At 39.7% G+C, this 24,599-nt stretch overlaps 2 protein-coding genes and 28 non-coding genes across 34 annotated transcripts in view; 1 reads left to right on the top strand and 29 right to left on the bottom strand.

Moving 5' to 3' along the window:
- LOC117772862 (F-BAR and double SH3 domains protein 2-like) overlaps positions 1–16,629 on the bottom strand; it is a 79,300-nt gene extending 62,671 nt beyond the window's left edge. For 2 of the 4 annotated variants that reach the window (XM_034604399.1, XM_034604401.1), the window contains exons 1-2: positions 16,282–16,628; positions 11,255–11,352 (exon numbers count right to left, since the gene is read on the bottom strand). In XM_034604399.1, the coding sequence (XP_034460290.1) occupies positions 11,255–11,352; positions 16,282–16,302 (119 nt within the window). In that variant the 5' untranslated portion in view covers positions 16,303–16,628. Of the gene's footprint in view, positions 1–11,254; positions 11,353–16,281 lie in introns of all 4 variants that reach the window. The other 2 variants (XM_034604400.1, XM_034604402.1) reach the window with 2 other exon arrangements.
- On the bottom strand, positions 75–148 carry trnat-ugu. Its single transcript has one exon. It is a non-coding gene; the product is annotated as a tRNA-Thr (tRNA).
- On the bottom strand, positions 437–510 carry trnat-agu. The gene has a single exon. It is a non-coding gene; the product is annotated as a tRNA-Thr (tRNA).
- On the bottom strand, positions 805–878 carry trnat-agu. Its single transcript has one exon. It is a non-coding gene; the product is annotated as a tRNA-Thr (tRNA).
- trnat-agu lies at positions 989–1,062 on the bottom strand. The gene has a single exon. It is a non-coding gene; the product is annotated as a tRNA-Thr (tRNA).
- On the bottom strand, positions 1,173–1,246 carry trnat-ugu. The gene has a single exon. It is a non-coding gene; the product is annotated as a tRNA-Thr (tRNA).
- On the bottom strand, positions 1,351–1,424 carry trnat-agu. Its single transcript has one exon. It is a non-coding gene; the product is annotated as a tRNA-Thr (tRNA).
- trnat-agu lies at positions 1,535–1,608 on the bottom strand. The gene has a single exon. It is a non-coding gene; the product is annotated as a tRNA-Thr (tRNA).
- Positions 1,719–1,792, bottom strand: trnat-agu. The gene has a single exon. It is a non-coding gene; the product is annotated as a tRNA-Thr (tRNA).
- trnat-agu lies at positions 1,903–1,976 on the bottom strand. The gene has a single exon. It is a non-coding gene; the product is annotated as a tRNA-Thr (tRNA).
- Positions 2,081–2,154, bottom strand: trnat-agu. The gene has a single exon. It is a non-coding gene; the product is annotated as a tRNA-Thr (tRNA).
- On the bottom strand, positions 2,265–2,338 carry trnat-agu. The gene has a single exon. It is a non-coding gene; the product is annotated as a tRNA-Thr (tRNA).
- Positions 2,449–2,522, bottom strand: trnat-ugu. Its single transcript has one exon. It is a non-coding gene; the product is annotated as a tRNA-Thr (tRNA).
- On the bottom strand, positions 2,817–2,890 carry trnat-agu. Its single transcript has one exon. It is a non-coding gene; the product is annotated as a tRNA-Thr (tRNA).
- Positions 3,185–3,258, bottom strand: trnat-ugu. The gene has a single exon. It is a non-coding gene; the product is annotated as a tRNA-Thr (tRNA).
- trnat-agu lies at positions 3,363–3,436 on the bottom strand. The gene has a single exon. It is a non-coding gene; the product is annotated as a tRNA-Thr (tRNA).
- trnat-agu lies at positions 3,547–3,620 on the bottom strand. The gene has a single exon. It is a non-coding gene; the product is annotated as a tRNA-Thr (tRNA).
- trnat-agu lies at positions 3,731–3,804 on the bottom strand. The gene has a single exon. It is a non-coding gene; the product is annotated as a tRNA-Thr (tRNA).
- Positions 3,915–3,988, bottom strand: trnat-agu. Its single transcript has one exon. It is a non-coding gene; the product is annotated as a tRNA-Thr (tRNA).
- On the bottom strand, positions 4,099–4,172 carry trnat-ugu. Its single transcript has one exon. It is a non-coding gene; the product is annotated as a tRNA-Thr (tRNA).
- trnat-agu lies at positions 4,283–4,356 on the bottom strand. The gene has a single exon. It is a non-coding gene; the product is annotated as a tRNA-Thr (tRNA).
- On the bottom strand, positions 4,467–4,540 carry trnat-ugu. The gene has a single exon. It is a non-coding gene; the product is annotated as a tRNA-Thr (tRNA).
- On the bottom strand, positions 4,829–4,902 carry trnat-agu. Its single transcript has one exon. It is a non-coding gene; the product is annotated as a tRNA-Thr (tRNA).
- trnat-ugu lies at positions 5,013–5,086 on the bottom strand. The gene has a single exon. It is a non-coding gene; the product is annotated as a tRNA-Thr (tRNA).
- On the bottom strand, positions 5,197–5,270 carry trnat-agu. The gene has a single exon. It is a non-coding gene; the product is annotated as a tRNA-Thr (tRNA).
- trnat-ugu lies at positions 5,381–5,454 on the bottom strand. Its single transcript has one exon. It is a non-coding gene; the product is annotated as a tRNA-Thr (tRNA).
- Positions 5,743–5,816, bottom strand: trnat-agu. Its single transcript has one exon. It is a non-coding gene; the product is annotated as a tRNA-Thr (tRNA).
- trnat-agu lies at positions 5,927–6,000 on the bottom strand. The gene has a single exon. It is a non-coding gene; the product is annotated as a tRNA-Thr (tRNA).
- Positions 6,111–6,184, bottom strand: trnat-ugu. The gene has a single exon. It is a non-coding gene; the product is annotated as a tRNA-Thr (tRNA).
- A 2,858-nt stretch (positions 16,630–19,487) lies between the features above and the next one.
- p2ry2.1 (purinergic receptor P2Y2, tandem duplicate 1) lies at positions 19,488–24,314 on the top strand. Of its 2 annotated transcripts, XM_034604673.1 has the most exons (6): positions 19,488–19,601; positions 19,801–19,949; positions 21,786–22,142; positions 22,346–22,514; positions 22,836–23,181; positions 23,879–24,314. In XM_034604673.1, the coding sequence occupies exons 3-6, from the start codon at positions 21,803–21,805 to the stop codon at positions 24,062–24,064; spliced, it is 1,041 nt and encodes a 346-aa protein (XP_034460564.1). In that variant the 5' UTR covers positions 19,488–19,601; positions 19,801–19,949; positions 21,786–21,802; the 3' UTR covers positions 24,065–24,314. The 2 variants fall into 2 exon arrangements, with proteins under 2 accessions (XP_034460564.1, XP_034460566.1); XM_034604675.1 differs by lacking the exon at positions 19,801–19,949.
- Positions 24,315–24,599: the final 285 nt, after the last annotated feature.

Below are 24,599 nucleotides of genomic sequence, written 5' to 3'. Positions count from 1 at the left end.
TGACAGGACAAACTAGCAGAAATTATATTAACAAGATAGGAAGGGAGGGAATAAACTAAGCTTGACTGATTAAAAGGCACTGCTGGGATTTGAACCCAGGATCTCCTGTTTACAAGACAGGCACTTTCACCAACTAAGCCACAGCGCCTGTTTTGGGTGGCAAAAGCGACGTAACAACACTATATGAGAGGACAAACTAGTAGAAATTACATTAATAAGATTGGAAAGGTACATATTTCTTGACTGGTCAAAAGGCACTGCTGGGATTTGAACCCAGGATCTCCTGTTTACTAGACAGGCAATTTCACCAACTAAGTCACAGCACCTCTTTATAGTGGTAAAAATGATGTAACAACACTATATGACAGGACAAATTAGCTGAAATTTATTCAACAAAATCAGAATGGAGAGAAAAAACTACGCTTGACTGGTCAAAAGGCACTGCTGGGATTTGAACCCAGGATCTCCTGTTTACTAGACAGGCACTTTGACCAACTAAGCCACAGCACCTCTTTATAGTGGTAAAAATGATGTAACAACACTATATGACAGGACAAATTAGCAGAAATTTATTTTAAAAAATCAGAATGGAGAGAAAAAGCTACACTTGACTGGGGAAAAAACACTTCTGGGATTTGAACCCAGGATCTTCTGTTTACTAGACAGGCACTTTGACCAACTAAGCCACAGCACGACTTTATGGTGGTAAAGCTGATGTAATGACACTATATGACAGGACAAACTACCAGAAATTACATTAACAAGATGGGAAGGGAGAGAATAAACTAAGCTTGACTGGTCAAAAGGTACTGCTGGGATTTGAACCCAGGATCTCCTGTTTACTAGACAGGCACTTTGACCAACTAAGCCACAGCACCTCTTTATAGTGGTAAAAATGATGTAACAACACTATATGACAGGACAAATTAGCAGAAATGTATTTAACAAAATCAGAATGGAGAGAAAAAACTACGCTTGACTGGGGAAAAGGCACTGCTGGGATTTGAACCCAGTATCTCCTGTTTACTAGACAGGCACTTTGACCAACTAAGCCACAGCACCACTTTATGGTGGTAAATCTGATGTAATGACACTATATGACAGGACAAACTAGCAGAAATTATATTAACATGATGGGAATGGAGGGAATAAACTAAGCTTGACTGATTAAAAGGCACTACTGGGATTTGAACCCAGGATCTCCTGTTTACAAGACAGGCACTTTCACCAACTAAGCCACAGCGCCTGTTTTGGGTGGCAAAAGCGACGTAACAACACTATATGAGGGGACAAACTAGTAGAAATTACATTAATAAGATTGGAAAGGTACATATTTCTTGACTGGTCAAAAGGCACTGCTGGGATTTGAACCCAGGATCTCCTGTTTACTAGACAGGCAATTTCACCAACTAAGCCACAGCACCTCTTTATAGTGGTAAAAATGATGTAACAACACTATATGACAGGACAAATTAGCTGAAATTTATTTAACAAAATCAGAATGGAGAGAAAAAACTACGCTTGACTGGTCAAAAGGCACTGCTGGGATTTGAACCCAGGATCTCCTGTTTACTAGACAGGCACTTTCACCAACTAAGCCACAGCACGACTTTATGGTGGTAAAGCTGATGTAATGACACTATATGACAGGACAAACTACCAGAAATGTATTTAACAAAATCAGAATGGAGAGAAAAAACTACGCTTGACTGGGGAAAAGGCACTGCTGGGATTTGAACCCAGGATCTCCTGTTTACTAGACAGGCACTTTGACCAACTAAGCCACAGCACCACTTTATGGTGGTAAAGCTGATGTAATGACACTATATGACAGGACAAACTAGCAGAAATTACATTAACAAGATGGGAAGGGAGAGAATAAACTAAGCTTGACTGGTCAAAAGGCACTGCTGGGATTTGAACCCAGGATCTCCTGTTTACTAGACAGGCACTTTGACCAACTAAGCCACAGCACCGCTTTATAGTGGTAAAAATGATGTAACAACACTATATGAGAGGACAAACTAGTAGAAATTACATTAATAAGATTGGAAAGGTACATATTTCTTGACTGGTCAAAAGGCACTGCTGGGATTTGAACCCAGGATCTCCTGTTTACTAGACAGGCACTTTGACCAACTAAGCCACAGCACCTCTTTATAGTGGTAAAAATGATGTAACAACACTATATGACAGGACAAATTAGCAGAAATGTATTTAATAAAATCAGAATGGAGAGAAAAAACTACGCTTGACTGGGGAAAAGGCACTGCTGGGATTTGAACCCAGGATCTCCTGTTTACTAGACAGGCACTTTGACCAACTAAGCCACAGCACCACTTTATGGTGGTAAATCTGATGTAATGACACTATATGACAGGACAAACTAGCAGAAATTATATTAACAAGATGGGAAGGGAGGGAATAAACTAAGCTTGACTGATTAAAAGGCACTACTGGGATTTGAACCCAGGATCTCCTGTTTACAAGACAGGCACTTTGACCAACTAAGCCACAGCACCTCTTTATAGTCGTAAAAATGATGTAACAACACTATATGACAGGACAAATTAGCAGAAATTTATTTTAAAAAATCAGAATGGAGAGAAAAAGCTACACTTGACTGGGGAAAAGACACTTCTGAGATTTGAACCCAGGATCTTCTGTTTACTAGACAGGCACTTTGACCAACTAAGCCACAGCACGACTTTATGGTGGTAAAGCTGATGTAATGACACTATATGACAGGACAAACTACCAGAAATTACATTAACAAGATGGGAAGGGAGAGAATAAACTAAGCTTGACTGGTCAAAAGGCACTGCTGGGATTTGAACCCAGGATCTCCTGTTTACTAGACAGGCACTTTGACCAACTAAGCCACAGCACCTATTTATAGTGGTAAAAATGATGTAACAACACTATATGACAGGACAAACTACCAGAAATTTATTTTAAAAAATCAGAATGGAGAGAAAAAACTATGCTTGACTGGAGAAAAGGCACTTCTGGGATTTGAACCCAGAATCTCCTGTTTACTAGACAGGCACTTTGACCAACTAAGCCACAAAACCAATTTATGGTGGTAAATCTGATGTAATGACACTATATGACAGGACAAACTAGCAGAAATTATATTAACAAGATGGGAAGGGAGGGAATAAACTAAGCTTGACTGATTAAAAGGCACTGCTGGGATTTGAACCCAGGATCTCCTGTTTACAAGACAGGCACTTTCACCAACTAAGCCACAGCGCCTGTTTTGGGTGGCAAAAGCGACGTAACAACACTATATGAGAGGACAAACTAGTAGAAATTACATTAATAAGATTGGAAAGGTACATATTTGTTGACTGGTCAAAAGGCACTGCTGGGATTTGAACCCAGGATCTCCTGTTTACTAGACAGGCAATTTCACCAACTAAGCCACAGCACCTCTTTATAGTGGTAAAAATGATGTAACAACACTATATGACAGGACAAATTAGCTGAAATTTATTTAACAAAATCAGAATGGAGAGAAAAAACTACGCTTGACTGGTCAAAAGGCACTGCTGGGATTTGAACCCAGGACCTCCTGTTTACTAGACAGGCACTTTCACCAACTAAGCCACAGCACCTCTTTATAGTGGTAAAGCTGATGTAATGACACTATATGACAGGACAAACTACCAGAAATTACATTAACAAGATGGGAAGGGAGAGAATAAACTAAGCTTGACTGGTCAAAAGGCACTGCTGGGATTTGAACCTAGGATCTCCTGTTTACTAGACAGGCACTTTGACCAACTAAGCCACAGCACCGCTTTATAGTGGTAAAAATGATGTAACAACACTATATGACAGGACAAACTACCAGAAATTTATTTTAAAAAATCAGAATGGAGAGAAAAAACTATGCTTGACTGGAGAAAAGGCACTTCTGGGATTTGAACCCAGAATCTCCTGTTTACTAGACAGGCACTTTGACCAACTAAGCCACAGCACCACTTTATGGTGGTAAAGCTGATGTAATGACACTATATGACAGTACAAACTAGCAGAAATTATATTAACAAGATGGGAAGGGAGGGAATAAACTAAGCTTGACTGATTAAAAGGCACTGCTGGGATTTGAACCCAGGATCTCCTGTTTACAAGACAGGCACTTTCACCAACTAAGCCACAGCACCTCTTTATAGTGGTAAAAATGATGTAACAACACTATATGACAGGACAAATTAGCAGAAATGTATTTAACAAAATCAGAATGGAGAGAAAAAACTACGCTTGACTGAGGAAAAGGTACTGCTGGGATTTGAACCCAGGATCTCCTGTTTACTAGACAGGCACTTTGACCAACTAAGCCACAGCACCACTTTATGGTGGTAAAGCTGATGTAATGACACTATATGACAGGACAAACTAGCAGAAATTATATTAACAAGATGGGAAGGGAGGGAATAAACTAAGCTTGACTGATTAAAAGGCACTGCTGGGATTTGAACCCAGGATCTCCTGTTTACAAGACAGGCACTTTCACCAACTAAGCCACAGCGCCTGTTTTGGGTGGCAAAAGCGACGTAACAACACTATATGAGAGGACAAACTAGTAGAAATTACATTAATAAGATTGGAAAGGTACATATTTCTTGACTGGTCAAAAGGCACTGCTGGGATTTGAACCCAGGATCTCCTTTTTACTAGACAGGCAATTTCACCAACTAAGCCACAGCACCTCTTTATAGTGGTAAAAATGATGTAACAACACTATATGACAGGACAAATTAGCTGAAATTTATTTAACAAAATCAGAATGGAGAGAAAAAACTACGCTTGACTGGTCAAAAGGCACTGCTGGGATTTGAACCCAGGATCTCCTGTTTACTAGACAGGCACTTTGACCAACTAAGCCACAGCACGACTTTATGGTGGTAAAGCTGATGTAATGACACTATATGACAGGACAAACTAGCAGAAATTATATTAACAAGATGGGAAGGGAGGGAATAAACTAAGCTTGACTGATTAAAAGGCACTGCTGGGATTTGAACCCAGGATCTCCTGTTTACAAGACAGGCACTTTCACCAACTAAGCCACAGCACCTCTTTATAGTGGTAAAAACGATGTAACAACACTATATGACAGGACAAATTAGCAGAAATGTATTTAACAAAATCAGAATGGAGAGAAAAAACTACGCTTGACTGGGGAAAAGGTACTGCTGGGATTTGAACCCAGGATCTCCTGTTTACTAGACAGGCACTTTGACCAACTAAGCCACAGCACCACTTTATGGTGGTAAAGCTGATGTAATGACACTATATGACAGGACAAACTAGCAGAAATTATATTAACAAGATGGGAAGGGAGGGAATAAATTAAGCTTGACTGATTAAAAGGCACTGGTGGGATTTGAACCCAGGATCTCCTGTTTACAAGACAGGCACTTTCACCAACTAAGCCACAGCGCCTGTTTTGGGTGGCAAAAGCGACGTAACAACACTATATGAGAGGACAAACTAGTAGAAATTACATTAATAAGATTGGAAAGGTACATATTTCTTGACTGGTCAAAAGGCACTGCTGGGATTTGAACCCAGGATCTCCTTTTTACTAGACAGGCAATTTCACCAACTAAGCCACAGCACCTCTTTATAGTGGTAAAAATGATGTAACAACACTATATGACAGGACAAATTAGCAGAAATTTATTTAACAAAATCAGAATGGAGAGAAAAAACTACGCTTGACTGGGGAAAAGGTACTGCTGGGATTTGAACCCAGGATCTCCTGTTTACTAGACAGGCACTTTGACCAACTAAGCCACAGCACCACTTTATGGTGGTAAAGCTGATGTAATGACACTATATGACAGGACAAACTAGCAGAAATTATATTAACAAGATGGGAAGGGAGGGAATAAACTAAGCTTGACTGATTAAAAGGCACTGCTGGGATTTGAACCCAGGATCTCCTGTTGACTAAACAGGCACTTTCACCCACTAAGCCACAGCGCCTGTTCTGGGTGGAAAAAGCGACGTAACAACACTATATGAGAGGACAAACTAGCAGAAATTACATTAAGAAGATGGGAAGGGAGAGAATAAACTAAGCTTGACTGATTAAAAGGCACTGCTGGGATTTGAACCCAGGATCTCCTGTTTACAAGACAGGCACTTTCACCAACTAAGTCACAGCGCCTGTTTTGGGTGACAAAAGTGACTGGCAACACTATATGACTGGACAAACTAGCAGAAATTTGATTAACAAAATCAGAAGGGAGAGAAAAAAACTATGCTTGACTGGGGAAAAGGTACTTCCGGGATTTGAACCCAGGATCTCCCATTACTAGACAGGCACTTTGACCAACTAAGCCACAGCGCCACTTTATTGTGGTAAAAATGATGTAACAAAACTATATGACAGGACAAACTAGCAGAAATTTGATTAACAAAATCAGAATGGAGAGAAAAAACTACGCTTGACTGGGGAAAAGGCAGTACTGGGATTTGAACCCAGGATCTCCTGTTTACAGAGGCCACAGCGCCTCTATACGGTGGATCCAAAATGGACAAAACGACACTATATGACAGGGCAAACCGACAGGCACTTTCCTAACACATCCCTAAAATAAGTTTTTTTCTGCTTCGGTATCTTAATACTCTAGTGAACTTGTATACTAGTAAGGGCATCTAGAACATTCACATCACCACCACTACACACAATGACACACACCAACAAACACAGATCCTCTCTGGGATTGTCAGACATGTCTAGGCTTTTCACGCTCTCATAGTTACACTGTGTAGGAGATCTCATACATAAACATGGCCGCCCAATTACCAGCTAGAAATATTTCACACCCACTATCAATCTCTTTACGGTGCTGTGTGTTTTATAAGAAGCAATGAAAAGAAACAGACCTTTCAGGTACCGCCTTGAATCGTTATTGAGCTTCAAGTGTTGTAATACCAGCGTGTTTGATAACATTAGTGTTATGACCTGTAGGAAGGGATATCATGTATTTGATGCATGACAATTCATCCATCTAGGAATAAAAGATTCTCTGTACTTCGTCTTTTTCCAGTCTTCATTCGCTGTAGCCACTGACTATTTCTCTATTTATCATTAAAATCTCTCCATACCCTTCCTCTACTTCAACATGTGTCACCCTTCCCTTCCCTAATCTCATCCCTTCCTCTTTGGCTTTCCGCAGTCGGCTTTCTAAGCTTTCTTGCCCCTTCTTTCTCCACTACTCTTTTCCTTGCTCTCTCTATCTACTGCATCACTCTGCTGCCCTAATGACACAGTGTGTGTATGTTTGTATGTTTAGAAGTGTATGGTGCACGAGTCGAAAAGCAGTGTCAGCATCAGCAAAGCGAGAAAGAAAACGCCCAGGTTTTGCCGATGAGTATGTGTCTGACAGGAAACACTTAAGTGCTTGAGACTGGACATTAAGTGTATGCTGCATGTGTGTGTGTTTATCTGTTTGTGCTTGTGTGTGTGTGTGTGAGTGTTGAGGGCAAAAGGGGCAGTGGGTTGAAAGGCAGAGTGGAGGAATGATCAGACGTGGGAGAGCAGCTGAGATCAATGGTAGAGGACACAGACTGAGATCAGTGACAACAGGATAAGCAACATGAGTCACAGACAGAGACAGAGGCGGAGGAGGGTGGTCATGTTTTCACACTGTGTGATCACCACAAGGCATAATAAGGCAGATCATCTGCAGTTTTTACACCGAAAGACCGATGGGTGTTTGGACACTCCTTTTTAGACTAAAGACGATTGACTAGCAGTAGGCAATAAAATAAAATTACTGTAAAACTTATAATAAAGGAAATCTAACTTCTTAGTACTATACTTTCATTCATAATCCTTTTAAGACCTGGGGAAGACTTTGGAAGTGGAAGTTTATGAGACGTTTGACCAGTGAATTGGATCGAGATTCACTGAGATTCATGTTGGGAAGCAAAAATGCATGATGGGATGGATGAGTTGATATTTTTTCAGTGGTCATAACCCACAATGACATATTGATTTAGGCAAGTTATAGTCAGTATTACCACGAGACAGACCTGATGCAACACCATCACATGTCACAAAAACCTTTATTTCCCAGCTGCTGAAGCAAATCTGAATAGAAAAATGGTATTGAAACTATTTGGGAGCATAAACCTTTGGCTTTAATTGAAAATATTTGTCTTTTGCCGAATGTTCCTCAGCACTTTTAACAGGAAATACTGTATATGCAACCAACTATCACTTCAGTAAAATAAATGATTCATTGCTTAAAATACATGCAACATTTACCAAAACATGCTTCAAACGTCATTGTTTGTATACTTTGCCTGTGGATAAACTATTAGCTATATTAGAAAATCCTTTCTGCTTTTTACAATTCAGTTTTATTTACTGATTCAAATCTACACTTAAAACTATTTAAGCATGATGCAAGACATACAACTGTCAATGCTCCAATGTTGAGTAGAAAATATCTTCTTATTCAGCAGAAGTAAGAGTCAGTGAGTATATGAAAACATAAATTTGTGCAAGGTTAATAACTATTTAAGAGGCTTGCCTATTTTTATAGTTATGGTGTGTATGCGTGTGTGTTTGTGTGTGTGCGCTCGCGCATGTCTTTGTTTAGTTATGAGGGGCAATTTAGGTTAAATACAATCATTGTGAGGACTTTTTGACGTTATGAGGACATTTGGCTGGTCCTCACAATTTCAAAGACTTAGTTTTAGGGTTAGGGTTAGAATTAGGTTTAGGTTAGGGTAAGGATTAGGTATTTAGTTGTGATGGTTAGGGTTGGGGGATAGGGAGTCCTCACAACTATAGTGAGACGTGCATGTGTGTGTGTGTGTGTTTGTCTGTCTGTCTGTGTGTGCATGTGTGTGTGTTGAGGCAGACATAAGAGTATGGGGGATTTACTGGATTGAGGACACCAACTTGACTCCTTGAGTCCACCAATTTGTCATCGTTTTCTCCTCTCTCTCTTTCTCTCTTTCTCTCTCATAAATAAGAGAAGTCCAGCAGATTAAATACACCCTTTCTTGTCTTTCTGTCTTTCTTTATCTCTATTTTCTTTTACATTTGCCAACACATAGACTGAATACAGAATATCAACAGAAACATGTGTATGTGTGTGTGTGTGTGTGTGTGTGTGTGTGTGTGTGTGTGTGTGTGTGTGTGTGTGTGCGTGCGTGCGTGCGTGTGTGTGTGTGAGTGTCACTGTATGTGTGTGTGTAGTTTGATTAAAACCAGTCTGTGGATTAATTAGGGTAAATAACCTCAGAGCAGCTTTTGGGATTTAAGTGTTAAAACCTACTGTAGGCTTTACGCAGGAAAGTGTGTGACTTTGTGTGTGTTTCATTACATGGCCACACAATTCTTCTCCTACTGGTTCCAGCTATAAAAGATGTCTTTTTTTGGAGGCTATTTAGTCGTCATGACATTAGTACCTTCTAGCACCTTAGCCAAGTGAAATAAGTCTATATAAACAGTTGCAGAGGTTAAGTTACACTCCAATTCCATTAAAAGTGTGTTTTCACATGGACAATGTACATTAATTGGCATTACTGTTAATGTCCTACAGTTTGAGTCCATTTATTGTATGTCTGCTGGTATAAGTGCAGTAATTAACTCTGGTTGTTAGGGACACAAAAAGTGATTTTTTGCTGTGAAAATCATCGCTGATACAACACAGTCAGTGGAGGATGCATTTGTTTAAAATGGCTGCAGTTTGACAAGTCCTGTTCAATATAATGGGCATAGTTGTAAATGTTTCATCTATTTTTTTTAATCAAATGATTAATAGTTTTTTTATTTCTAAAAAGACGAATGTCTCTAAATGTCTGGCCAACAGATTTAAACTAGACAAAAAATATTAAGGTTTACAATGATGTGAAACAGCAAAACAACAACTCCTCACACTGCAGGAGCTGGAACCTGGACAATTGCTGCCATTGTTTTTCTGTTGATCAACTAATGAATTGATAATTTCACATCAAGTTCTGACAGACAGCAAAAGAAATTCTAGCAGAACCCCACAGATGCTTTTCAATATAAATCATCCTTCTTCCTTTTCAAGAAACAGATGTGTTTTTCCTCTTTAACTCCACTAGAATGTGCCATAAGAAATAACTACAAAACATTTAAGGCAATAGAGGAGCATACTGAGAAATAGGATGCAGGCAGCATCTTCCAACCACGAAGTCAATTTGGAGATCTTTGCCCAGTAGCATGTAACTCCATCCCTCACAGACGGAAAGAACCAAAACGTTGTGGCCACATATGCCTAACTGGCTCTCCCCCTGTCCCACAAGTGAGACCAGGACCTTGTTCTCTCCCTGAAAGCCAACAGCAACAAGGCAATCTGCTCTCAAACAGCTGGAGCTGCCCCCCCCTCCCCCCCCCCTCCACAGAGTGAAAAAAGAAAATAAGAGAAAGTGAAGTCTGAGGTGGAGAAAGCGTGAAAACGAGAAACAGGGAGAAAGACAGTGATTGAAGCAGAGAGTACTGGAGAGTTTGCTGTCATGAATAATCAATGCTTAGTCAACACAGAAGATGAGAGCGTGTAAAGGAACCAGGGTTTCCTCCCGCTGCAAAATCCAAAAGGGACAACTGCCAGACCTACACACATCACGAGTAAACACAGCAGAGAAAGAGAACAGCAAGATGAGAAAAGAGACTGATTTAAAAAAAAAGAGTCAGAGCAAAAGAGAAAAAGGAACTGAGGGAGAAGGAAAAGATGACAGAGGGAGATATGGTTTGAAATTTGGAAAATGAGAAAGCAAGGGAGTAAGAAAAAGAGTTGAAGAGCAGGAAGAGGGCAGCAGGAAATTCCTTCGTCATTTTCCCAACCCTTTGTCCCTCTCAAAAAAATGAAATATGACAAGACCCCTCCTCCTTTTTTCTCTCTCATGCCAATCCTCCCTGACTCATTAGTTCTTCTCTCTCGCTTTTTGTACTCGGTTGTGTTCATGCGGGCAGTCAAAAAAGATGACTGGATTTCATAGAGTCTGGCAGCTGGACAGCGTATTCCTCCATTCTTTTGCAGTGGACGAGAACAAGATAGTGTCAGTACAACTGGGGCTGTGCAATATGAATATATATATATATATATATATATATATATATATATAGTCAGTTTCTTTCACATGGCACAGATGCAGACAGGAGGTTTGTAAGAAGGCAACACAAATAAACATGGAGGAGAGTGAACCTCACACAGAACAAGGGAATTCCAAACAGGAGACTCATTCATACCTCATGTCTTCCAGCAGGTCACATTCAGTCTGGTGTTTAAAGTGCAGTCTTGTCATCTGCTCCGTGTGTGTGTTTTTCAGCTCCTGTGTCACTTTGACCTGGGGGTAACAAAAAGGCATATCAGGTAACGGATTTGTCATTTCTTCACCCCTCTGCTCTGCAAACATGTTGTTTCTCTCACGGCTCACATTCATCAATAGAGAAAAACCACCATTACTACATTTCATCTGATATATATTTATAGAATATCAATAATGAGCTATGAAATCAGATTTCATTTGTGATTTTGGTTATCATAGTAGAGCTAAAATGTTCATGGTCATAAAGAGCTGAGAGAATGATGAATATCTACTTGCCTGAAGGTCATGAACACATTAACAATTAATAATGATCTTTTTCTTTCTCAATGGCCACATCAACCACCCCTAGTAGGAATAAATGTTGCATGAAGTCACCAAAAGTCACACACCAATGTGACACAGACAGTAACATTATCCAACCAGATAATGACAAAATAATCTGTTGATAGGGCTGGACAAAATGGCCAAAAATGTGATCAAGATAAAAAATATGAATCAATATCAATAATCACAATAAATTTCCTATTAATATTTATTTTAAGTTTGACTGAGTTTTGCTGCTGAGTGAAGGTTGTGGTTTTAAACTCTCCTTTATGAGCCGAGAATGACAAACTTGATAAACAGCAAAACATTTTACAAATCTGAGGTCAATCAATTATGTGTTATACATCCTCACTGTGTTTACACTAAGCGTAAGCAATATATCGAAATGCTGGACCTTTTATTTTGGATATATACCAATTGATGAAAATTATATTTCAATAGTTATTGCTATTGTTTTATTGACCAATCCTATCTGTTGATTATCTTTTGATAAATTGTTCAGACTTTAAAATGTTAAAAACAGTATGACCTTAGATTCTCAGTGGATTGAGCGTCCAACATTACGTCCAGAACTCAAAGAGATTGTATTCAAAATCATATAAAACACAGAAAAGCACTGAATCCTCACATATATGTGACATTTTTCTCTGATTAAATTACTTAAATAATTGAAAGATAATCAAAATTGTAGCTAATTCATTTTCACTCGCAATAATGAGCTTGTGATTCATTAGTATCATAAGTGGATTTCAGCAGTGTCAACCAACTCTACTTCCGCTAGGCTCACTGAATGTACAAAAAATCTAAAACATTCTGTTTATGGTAATCTTTATTCCTGACTACTTTTACTGATTAAATCAGTTTCAGTCACAAAGGAGTTGATGGAGATAAAGACAAAGTCATTGATGGATTTATTTTTCAGCTTTGACAGGTTGGATTTTGGTAGAAGCAGCTAACACAAGTTCTGATTGTTTTGTACTTGAAGTAGATCTTCTCAGCTCCTGAATCACTGTGGCCCACACACGCACACACTCACACACACACACGATTTGAACTCCATTAATGTACCTATCTGCCAATCATCTGTCATCTATCTTGAGTGTGCTCAGCTCTAGCGCACCTGAAAAGAACACACACACACACACACACACATACACACACACACTCCCATCAGTAATCCATCAACGTTAACAATCAGCGTCAGGGTTTTGTCAGACTTTTGGCTGGGGGAGGCGACTCACAGCGAGTCCATGCATTTCAGGAAAAGATGCAAATTCTATCACTTCATACATGAACTAATTTGGGTGGTCACTGGTCAGACCAGGGGGTATAACATTTTCTCCTTAAATGGTCTTGTGTAGAAACAGACAAAGAGCTCACCAATCAACACACACTACACACACACACCTCCTGCCAACACACAGAGTCACTCTGAAGGTCATTGTGTATTGTCGAGTGAATTCCATTAGCTATTCACCAGCGCAACAGTGGGCAAATTCATGACTGTTCTGTTCAAACAAAACAAACAACAACGCAAAACATGCACAAACACACACACACACACACACACACACACACACACACACACCACACTGCACAGCTCCTCTCTTTCATGTGCTGTCTCTGAAGATAAGGAGGAGGGAGTGGTTCATTACGTTATCGGGCCAAAATGACTTCACTTGATTTCACCTTCCACCACTCGCAGCAAAACACAGGAAGAGAGGTGGAAAGGGGGAAGAGAAATGGATGACAGGGAGACAGAGGAGATAAAGTGAAACTAGGAGTGGTTGAGGGGAGGTTGTGTTTGAGAGAAGGGGGGAGAATTAGAAGTGTGAGTAAGGAGTAAGGAGAGAGAGAATTGAAAATGGTGAGCCTGAGAAAGATGACAGCGAAAAGATTGGATATAGAGAAGTTAATCATGAGGAAAGAGAAATTCAGAATATTAGAGTGATGTTACAAGAAAAGGCTTCACCTAGTGTAGTTCTCAGTGTTAAAGTATCATAGGCAGGTCTATGATACTGCAAAGAAGTTGGTGTGTGTCATGTAACCTAATCAGTTGTATGCATATGTTATGGTTTAAATGTGCACATGAGAGAATAATAATGAGGAACTGCGATTAGCTAACGATGAGAAAACAGCATGAAGATGAATGATTAGGTTTATCCCAACATCAAGAAGCAAAAGAAGCGGAAGCAGGTTTGTCTCCAACGATATATAATGTTTCCACTAGTGTGGAGTACTGTGCTGGTAGTAAAACCATAATGATATCACACTGGCAATGAAATTAACTCAATGAACGGTTTGATTGGTTTTCTCCATTCAAAAAGAAAGACTACTAACTGCTGGAGTCAGATGCACGCCTGTCTACAAACCAATCAATGTCAAGTAAAGGTAGATGCAGCCCATGTATGTGATGACAACAGGACCTATGTCAGCCATGTAAAAGTCTTAAATGAGCATTTGCAATTTGAAACCAAAATGAACCAGATCAAATGTAAACACTGAACATTAGTCCAGACTTTCAGGTGTGAGGATGCCCTGAGATTCATATTGTCATTCTGTTTCTAAAAGGGACTAAATAATAATACAAAAAAATCAATACAGCAGATCCCCAAAATAGAGCTTCTCTAATCAAATATCAACATCATAATAGTAATGGAACAATTTTTGCAAAGTTTTCCAGCTGCATCATACTGAAGTGTTTCTTTGTTGTGTCTTCCTCCCTGCATGTGTAAGGTAATGCAGATTATGAAGAAGAATTAACTGGATAAAAAATGTATATATTAACATAATATGTCAAAAGGGGAAATGTTTTGCCTCTTTTTTACCTCCTCGGCACCCATCTTTAATTTAAATCACATTTAACAGATGCATGAGTCAGATGAGCTCAGTCTATAGGTAGATGCACCGAGACACAGACAAAACACTTAAGGGGCCGTATGTGTTGCACCGGGAGAGAAATTATTAGCCTCCAACAGCCAAATACTGATGCACTCTGATGCTGTGGTGCTGAGTGTGCCAGCCGCACTGGCAGGGGGTAAAACATCAGTGTTTTCACAGCAAAGTGAACGGAGAGACGCCGACAGCTGACAAATGAGATCTTACTAAATGAATACGACCTCAATGGTGCACTTGATCACAGACGGTGGAAGGAGACAGTCAAAGTGGCCTCTATGGCCTCTATAATGAAAGGATCTGTTGAAGTGTGTGTGTGTTTTAAAGACGTGACATGACATGTTCAAGGCCAGTGCGTGTGTGTGTGTGTGTGTGTGTGTGTGTGTGTGTGTGTGTGTGTGTGTGTGTGTGTGTGTGTGTAAGAAAGAACCCAGAGCATAAATGGCACTGGGGGAATATGTGGTAATTAAGAGAAAACTGTGCAGAGGTTCACAGCAGGGTAATTGGCTCTCATGCATCTATTTCAGGACAACACACACACTCACACACACACACACTCATAGACACCAAAGGACCAGCAACTTCAACACATACACACAAGGTACCAAGCTATAGGGGACTGTGGTCTTTTCTCAGCCCATACAGAATCAATAAATCAGCATCAGACATGGCTCTGCCAGCATGTCTCCTCTGTGTGAGTGTGTGTGTGTGTGTGTGTGTGTGTGTGTGTGTGTGTGTGTGTGTGTGTGTGTGTCCAGGTATAACTAAAGTTATGGGGACCTAAATTAGGTTACACAGTGATGTTATGGTGACTGAACAAAAAGTAAGTCTGCGTAATTAATTAGTAATTAAATGGATTTACAAGTGAAGACATTTTTTAAGGTCAGGTTAGTTTAAATTAGATTAGGTTATGGTTAAATTGAGGTTAGGTTAGAGTTAGGGTCGGGGTTAGGGTTAGGCAAGTAGTAAATATGGTTAAGATTAAGAGTAAGTGTCCAGGGAATCACTGCAAATCAGGGTTAGTATGTGATGTTTGTGTTTGTGTGTGTGTGTGTGTGTGTGTGTGTGCGTGTGTGTGTGTGTGTGTGTGTGTGTGTGTGTGTGTGTATGTGTGTGTGATGTGATGTGATGTGACCGTGGATGAAGTGAAGGTCTTTCCTTCAGACGTGGAGCATCACATCGTGGAGCAACAGACAGACAGCTTTTGTTGTGTATGTCTGAGGGACTGCTGTCACATATAAATGAGCTAACACACATGCTACACTACAAATACACTGAGGACTGCTAGCTAAAACCCTAATGACACACGCAAAGGTGTCAAAGCAATAAGATATTGTTAAATTGAAAGTTATGTGCATTAAAGGACATCACGCGATATGATATTTAGACACTGACATGCTTTGTATAAAACGCCTCATGCTAGCCCACCTAGCGGTTTGTAGCTAACGTTATTTGACGTCTGGGCAGATGCATGTTAATGTCACTAAGCAAGCTAGCAAACGCTGCTAATGTAAGCTAGCAAGTGTCTTCACTCCCCTTTTATTTGTGTGTGTGTGTGTGTGTGTGTGTGTGTGAGTGTGCGCGTGTGTGTGTGTGTTTGCGTGCGTGTGTGTGCGTGTGTATGCGTGCGTGCGTGTGTGTGTGTGTGTGTCTCAGGTTACCACACAGTTATCTGTCATTGTCCGCACAGCCCAGCTCCAAACATAACGGACCCCGCAGATCACTCACCTTCCTCGGCGGCGGCTGCATGTTGGAGTCTGGACATGAATGGTCCGAGATGTATTCTAATGTAATTCCAAGAGCAGATCCCCAAAAAGAGAAGAAAAAACCCAGTGTGAGGGGGTCTAATGGTTTTTTTTGTTTGTTTGTTTCCCCCCCTCCAACAAAAACATGAAAAAAATAAATCCTCCCCTCCTCCTGACGACAGGGAGGGAAGAAGAGTTTTTTTAGATGAGTACCCCGGCGGCCATGATTGATGATAAATGGCTCGTTTGTGGCTCGGAGCGGAGACACTGGTGTTAGTGGAGGAGGAGGAGGCGGACTGGTGTTGAACTGTGTTGTGGAGCAGACAGGCGGAGAGAAAAGCAGGGGAGGAAGTGATGGAGGAGGAGGAGGAGGGTATTAACGGGGATCCCCTTCAGCTGCTTAGTCCGACGGCGCCCCCGTGCGGCAGAGAACGGGGCAGCGCTAGGGTCTGCGTTCGAAAACATCAGGTGTAGACACGCATCCTTTATTTGTTCCGCCTTTTTGTTGAGTGTTTTAAATCAAATATAACGGCAGGAAGGATGGCAGCTAAAAAATAAGGAATGTGGCTATTTACCCAGAAGCATCACTGTGCTGCTCGAGGAGCCTGGTACAGGAGGCTGCATCCTGCAGACCTGCATAGCAACAAGAATCCGCAGTCGATCCAAGAGAAATCGATCAGGACGGAAAAACTGACTCTTGCCTTTCTCAAACAATAATAGATAAAAAATGTTGATATGTGACATGTGACGATGAAATTGCGAAATTGTCCTCATAGCTTCTAATTTAGTTTCATTGTTTCCTGTAGAATGATCCATTCAATTGTCAAAATCTGTCAGACATACACTTATTTATTTATTTAATTTAATTCTACTTTATTGCAGATGAAAAAGGTCCATATGTATATAAAAACAAGTACAAACAACAACATATAAATGTCATCATAGCAGCTCATAAATTTAAATTTGTTAATTTATTATTAAAACACATGGCATTTGTTTCAGTGTCTCCAGAAACAATAGGAATAATAATAATACAAAAATAATAATTAAAATTACTCCAGAATACGTACATTTTCACCACTTTCTAATTTTCTGCAAACTTTGGTAACGATTTGAGCATGTTAAAGCCCTCATTTGCCTGAAAAAAAAATTATAATAATAATAATCCTTACAATTTCAATAGGGCCTCCCACTGTTCGGTGCTCCGGCCCTAATAATAATAATAATAATAACTTTATTTATATAGCACTTATCTAAACAAGGTTGCCAAGTGCTTCACACAAAAATACATGGTAAAATGAAGGAATGAATTGTAATAAAAGGTATTCAGTTCCCAACAATGAGAGACCCAACAGTTCCCACAATGAACAAGCACTTTGGCGACTGTGGCTTTTATTTGCATAGGGTGGGCAAACAATCGGTTTGTAAATAAACGTATAAATAGAGCAAAAAACAATCTTATGCATTTAAATATAATTCTATTTGTGGACTAATGGGAGAGAGATCAGGAACATCACATTTGAACTCTGTCAGACTAGTTAAAATGTTAAAAGCCGAACCTGAGGTACGCTCAGTAGATCAGACGTCATTACCTCTATGCCTTTTTTAAACTAAAGTAAATACCTACTCTCATAGGCAGCAGAGTCAGGAGCTGTCATATTTGAGAAAGAACTGAAATTGTGGTTGCAATAAAAGTAAGATAAAAGGAATAAAGGAGTTCAAATAATACAGTAGTAATACCCTGTGACACTCCATCGAGGCTCAGTTCAGGCCATTACGGAAACATTTGTCAAATCATTTAATCGACTCGTTCATTTTGGCATAAAATTCCTCAAGACCGCATGGAAAGTAGGAACAGGCCACAAACATCTGACTTGCACTGGCCCCTCTTGGCAGCTCAAGAGATTAATACATAGACAGTTTTCAAAAGACATTTAAAATAACAATATCAGTAGACGATGGATGGATGGATAGATGGTTGAACGGATGAACGGATGTTTCGCCTCAAACCAAGAGGCTTCTTCAGTTCTAACTCTGGGTCACTACCTGTGTTGAGACTTGTTATGTTAAACAGGAAGTTAGTGAGTCGTTAGGTCCTCTGAGTCAAAGTATGAATGGTTGTTGATACCCACCCTGCTATTGTGTGAGTCATCAAGAATCACAAGCAAGTCCAGTTGTCGATGTACACTACAGATTCTGAAGAAAACATGACCTGGATGACTGAGAATCTCTACAGATAACTTCCTAGATAGATTTGATCTGTCAGGGACAACAAATTGTTACATGGTTGGCAAAAAAAAGAAATAATAGCTATATTAGCCTATTTTTTATTATTGAGAATTATTTTTTGGTCAGACAGACACAAGTAGCAGGAAGGGGCACCAGTATTTAACTTCACACATCTTACGTGCTACAGCCAAGGTTAAGGTTAAGGGCCATGTAATCATTAATACTCAGAGTTTGTGGAGTAGGTAAGACATTAAGTGTTCTTTCTCACCTTTCCTCTCATTTTAAAATAACAAACACACAGATTCAAACACATGCACACAAACACTCACACACACACAAACCTACATTCAGGGAAAACACACACATCTCCAAACACCCACACATATAACTTTTGACCAGTGGCAAATGGCTGTCAATCATTGTGGGATCATATTGTGTTTGTCAGGACTCAACTGGGATCCTTGTGATTTATGATTTCTCTTATGAATTGGTTTAGGAGCATCTGTGTCCCTTTGGCCATACAAAGGTAAGAAAGGGTTTATAGTAGAAGTACTAAATACACTACATGGCCTATCTATATTCAATGGGTGGTAGAATTGGTCTAGAAATAAAATTATATTAAATGCGTAAGATTGTTTTTTTGTTTGCCCACCCTATGAAAATTTAAATTACAGAGACAAATAAAGAGTGATCGCTGATGGTTAAAAATACCATATTACATCTAACAGATTCTAAACTATGTATAAGTAGATTGACGTTTTTTGAGTTTGCCTAACTTAAAAAGTATAAATATTTGAACAGTCAAGTCTGAGGTCAGCCTTGTTTTTACTCACTGTTCATTTGACTAACAGTTAACAGTGGAGCCTCAGGCCTAGCTTCCTGCTCTCGGTACGTACAGGCTACAGCTTGTGTGACAAGCACACGCCTCCAGACGTTTCTCACTCACTCAAATAAGTACGGTACACATTCAGCCACAAACCTCACACTCAGGTACACACATCCACTTGTAAGAATGAGGACAGACTGTTCAGGATGGTCAACACAGGACAGTCTGTGAAGGGCAAAATCATTTGTGTGAGTAATTTTGACACCTCTAGGGTTTTTGTCTATGGTAGTATATTTCAGTGTGAATATACGTATAACAAAAGAAAAATGTTTCATTACTGCTGAACTTTAAGTGTGGTATGTGCGCACACGTTGAGGAGAATGCGTGGGACTATACAAAGGGGGCCTCTCTTTCTTATGTCTGTTATCTGTTAAATTCAACCTGCAGCTGTTTTGAAGAGGGGGAGAAAAAAAAGTGGAGAGAACTGGAGTCTGCAGAGTGAGCGAGAGGCATTGTTTTCCATGAGGAGAAAATAATGTCAGAGAGAAAAGAGAAAATAAGAGAGAGCGTTGGATGACTCATGAAGTGAGAAACAAGTTAGTCTGGCATCTACTGTCCAAACTGCATGTGGAGTTGTTATAAAGACGTCAGTGGAGTGAGATTTTGTGATTGAATTGAGCTTGAGTTTGCTGGTAAACATAATTACAGGGTGAATGGAGAGAAAATGGGCTGAGGTTACAGTATAGGCAGCAATGTAACATGCATTCCAGTGAGTGAAACAAAGAGCAAGGTTTAACTGGGTCAATTCAGAGTCTGGTTTGAGTTAAAAAGTGATCGTGAGACTCTGGAAAACGTGGACGTGCACAGAGCCAGAATGATCTGCTGTTTTCCTGCATGAGAACATGAGAGAGAAAAAAACTAAATGTGCTGCCGATCAAGTGCGTTTGTATTTTGTCTGACTATGCTTCAGCTCATATGTGTGTCAAAGATCTGGTTTTCTATAGGGGGGGGATTACTAGACAGTAAGCTAATACAGTTTGTTTTGCAGAGGTATGAAGATGTTGTGAAACCTGTCAGACCAGGTGGTGGAACAGTACAATGAAAAAGGAACAATTGTTTCCTCAACTTAAAGATTACTTCAATTGGTAACAAAGAAATTAATTAACTTTGTTCAAATTAAAGTTAACAGGTTATATCATCATTATTGAACTAAAATGAACTTGAATTTCAGATGAAAAAACGAATTATTGTAAGTGTTAATTACTCATCATTTCAAGTTGATGAAACAATTTTCTTTTTTCAGAAAATTCACACAATTTAATTAGGTTTTTCATAATTAAAGATGTCAATTTAATTTATCAACTTTAATTTGAACAAACTTTAATCATTTCTATGTTACCAATTGAAATATTATTTTAAAGATGGTTTAACAACTGTTTCAGTGTATTCAGAGTATATATGTCTCTATATCACAGTCAAAATCTAGCTCTATTTATACATTTATTTAAACACCGATTCATGTATTTATCAGTTAAAGGAGGTTTGGGATTTTATTTTAGGCTCTTAACATGAATTAGTGTAAGTTAATACTTCTTAATTTATTGTATTTTATTTATCCTGTTTATGGTACTTTTTATTGTTTTTATAATAATTATGATAGCTTTTAAAATGTATTTGACTTTATTGCTTTGTCAACTTTATTTATCAGTTTTGTCTTATTCTTGGCTCATTAGTCAATTGTGAATTTCCTCTTCTCTTCTGTCATAATTCTTCTCTCATCTACTCAACCACCCACTTCAGAAAGAAAAAGACAATTAAAGGAAATCAGCATTAAAACAATTCTCTCTCTGTAAAATTAAATAAAAAACCAGATGCCTCAAGCTATAAACTGGATTGGGCAAAATCACAATGGCCAAGGAAATGATTCTTCAGCACAGCATGGCTTAAGGGCTCTGCTAAGAAACGTTGAGGAATAATGTGGTACGGGTCGGGGAAGAACTCATCTTCTTTAACATTAGGAAATAGGAAGTTTTTCAACATTTTCACAATTCTCCCACAAAATAATTCATAGAACTTGATTTAAGAAAATCAGGCATGTTTAGAGAACTGATATCTATGAGTGTGTGCAGTTTGGTGCAGCTTGATTGACTTTAAGGGGACTTCTAATGCTGAGCGTTTCCTGTGCTGTTTGTTTAATTGCATTATTTCAACTATTCACCAGGTCTTTTATTGATTTTTTTATTTTATTTTCGTTTACTGTGAAGCACTTTGCAACTGTGTTCTAAAAATGCTATGTAAATAAAGTTTTAAAATCATGATGATTATAATTATAATTTTTTTATTGTAGTTATTTCCATTATTGTGATTATCTACTTTTCATTATACTTATTCACATGATCTTTTCTGCATCTTTGAACTTATCTTTTCCTCAGGTGTTCCCACAACCAAGATGGCCACCTTTGACAACAACAGCAACACAAACCAAACAGGCTACGGTGCCTCGTACTGTCAATTCAATGAAGATTTTAAATACATTCTCCTGCCTGTGAGCTATGCCCTGGTCTTTGTGATCGGCCTGGTGCTGAACACCACAGCGTTGTATGTGATTGTGTTCCGCACAAAGCGCTGGAATCCATCCACCATCTATATGTTCAACCTGACCATGTGTGACACTCTCTACATCCTCACCCTGCCCTTCCTCATCTACTACTACGCCGACGAGAACGATTGGCCCTTCAGTGAACCCTTCTGCAAAGTGATACGCTTCCTGTTTTATTCCAACTTATACGGTACAGCCCCTGCACAATACAGAAAAATATGGCTAGACATGGGATATCTCAAAGTTATGGCAGCATTATACAATATAGCACATTGTAGAATCATCATACTTAATATGGGTTAAATAAAATAAAACACACATTCCTTTTAAACAATAAAATATAACTAAGTCAACACATTTTTTATGATAATCACTAATCACTCTCTCTGGTAGGTTCCATATTGTTCCTGTGCTGTATCAGTCTGCATCGCTTCATTGGAATCTGTTATCCAGTCCACTCCCTGTACTGGGTCAGCGCTCGTCGGGCTCGCCTGGTGTCTGTGGCAGTGTGGGCCTTTGTGTTACTCTGCCAGGCTCCTGTTCTCTACTTCTCAAGAACAAGGTGATTCTTCTTTTGTCTTTCTTTCTTTCTTTCTTTCTTTCTTTCTTTCTTTCTTTCTTTCTTTAACTAATAACCCTGTTTATTGTGTTGAAGGTGGTTCTAATTGTGTTTATTAGATGTTGATTTTTTGACACAACTTCTCAAAGAAGTATTTTATTTTAGGTTGCCTTGATTGCACAGTTCGATGAGCAACCACCCTGCTACCTAGTATGTTTACATCTTACCTCCTTTCTTTCACCACTCCTTTCTTCTTCTGTGGTTCAGTGCCAAACATGAATTTAATCATCCTAATCTACTGTCATCTGTTATCTCCTCTGCCAGGGATGTGGCCACTGAGCGGATCTGCTACGACACCACCAGCCCGGAGCTGTTTGACGACTTCCTGGTGTACAGCTCTGTGGTGTCAGTGTTCATGTTCGCCCTGCCCTTCATGGTGGTGCTGGTGTGCTACGGCCTTATGGTGCGGAAGCTTCGGGAGCCAAGCTGGGGGTCTTCAGGTGGGGAGGGAAGGGAGAGGGGAGGTCTGGCGGCCCAGCGGTCCAAGCAGAAGTCAGTGAAGATGATTATCATCGTGCTGGCAATGTTCATGCTCTGCTTCCTCCCTTTCCACCTCACCAGGAGTCTGTACTACTCCTTCAGGTACCTGAGGCAGTCCAACCCAGCACAGGTGAGGACAAACACACATTTACAAGACAAGGTAAGACTAGATTAGACAAAGCAAGACATGATAAGGTTAGGCAAGACAAGACAAGACTAGACTAGGTTTGAATAGTCTGTATATGACCACTCAAAGCAGCTGGCAGTACAGGCTATTGTCATTCACAGATTCACAAACAAACATTCAAACAGCACTTTTTCTGAGGGGGAATTCAGGTTTCAGTATCTTGCTGATGGGGGACAGATGGGGGACACATGGGGGACCTTCTGGTTAGAGGACGACCACTATACCCCCTCAGCCACAGCTGACTAGACTAGACTAAGCGAGACAAGACAAGGCTAGACAAGACTAGGCTAGGCTAGGATAGACTGGATAAGACTAGACTAGACCAGACCAGACTAGACCAGACCAGACCAGACTAGACCAGACTAGACTTGATTAGATAAGGCTAGGCTAGGCTAGGCTAGGCTAGGCAAGACTAGATAGAATAGTCGGACAAGTCTAGACTAGACTAGACTAGACAAAACAAAACTAGACTAGATACATTTAGACTAGACTAGACTAGATTAGACAACGAGACTAAACTACATTAGATACGACTAGAATAGACTAGACTATAGACTTAAGATGTGTTATAATGGCATGAAAAGCTCAGTGTGTCACATTTTATATGTTTTTACATATGTATATATTATATGTTCACCAGCTCAGCTGTAGTTGGCTTGAGGCCTCCAGTATTGCCTACAAGGTGACCCGACCTTTGGCCAGTGCCAACAGCTGCGTGGACCCCATCCTTTACTTCCTGGCTGGGCAGGACGTCCGCAGTAACCTCACAAAGAAGATCAGGTCAAAACATGCAGGTGTGAGCCAGTTCTCGACGACACAAATCTGACCCAGCACCTCAATGTGTCTTGGTAAACATGTAAAAAGTTGCAGGGACTGTGCTCATGACACCTCATCAGTGCAACTTTCAATGTTCAGCAAGCACAAGACCTCTGAGTGTCAGGTCTTTATGAAGAAGCAAATGTTAAATCCTATATTTTATTCTTTAAGCAATTATGAATGTTGTTTTTCATCAGGAGTTTAATTTATATTGATAAAAATATACTGTAAATGGGTGCTCATCCTTAGAAATGTCACAGAATGTAATGAAAAACCAAAGCACTTACTGTTCTTTTTAAATAATTGAAGGACTTTAGTTGTGCGAGTTCAAACACTCTGCATTGGGATTTCTGTCATCACCCGGCAGAAAATCTATGCTCAGGATGAGTTATGGCGACGAAAGGTTGTAAATAAATCATGTAGTGCATTCCTGACTTGACTCATCTGAGCCACATGTATCAGATACTGCATGTCTGTGTTCCCTTGTCAGACACTCCCTGCCCTTTAAGGCTTGTTAGGAAAATTTTAATGAACATGTGCCAATT

This window comes from Hippoglossus hippoglossus, chromosome 13 (genome assembly GCF_009819705.1).
Source record: "Hippoglossus hippoglossus isolate fHipHip1 chromosome 13, fHipHip1.pri, whole genome shotgun sequence".
NCBI lineage: Eukaryota > Metazoa > Chordata > Actinopteri > Pleuronectiformes > Pleuronectidae > Hippoglossus > Hippoglossus hippoglossus.
Note: the sequence above shows the minus strand (reverse complement) of the source record. Positions and strands in the feature narration are given on the sequence as shown.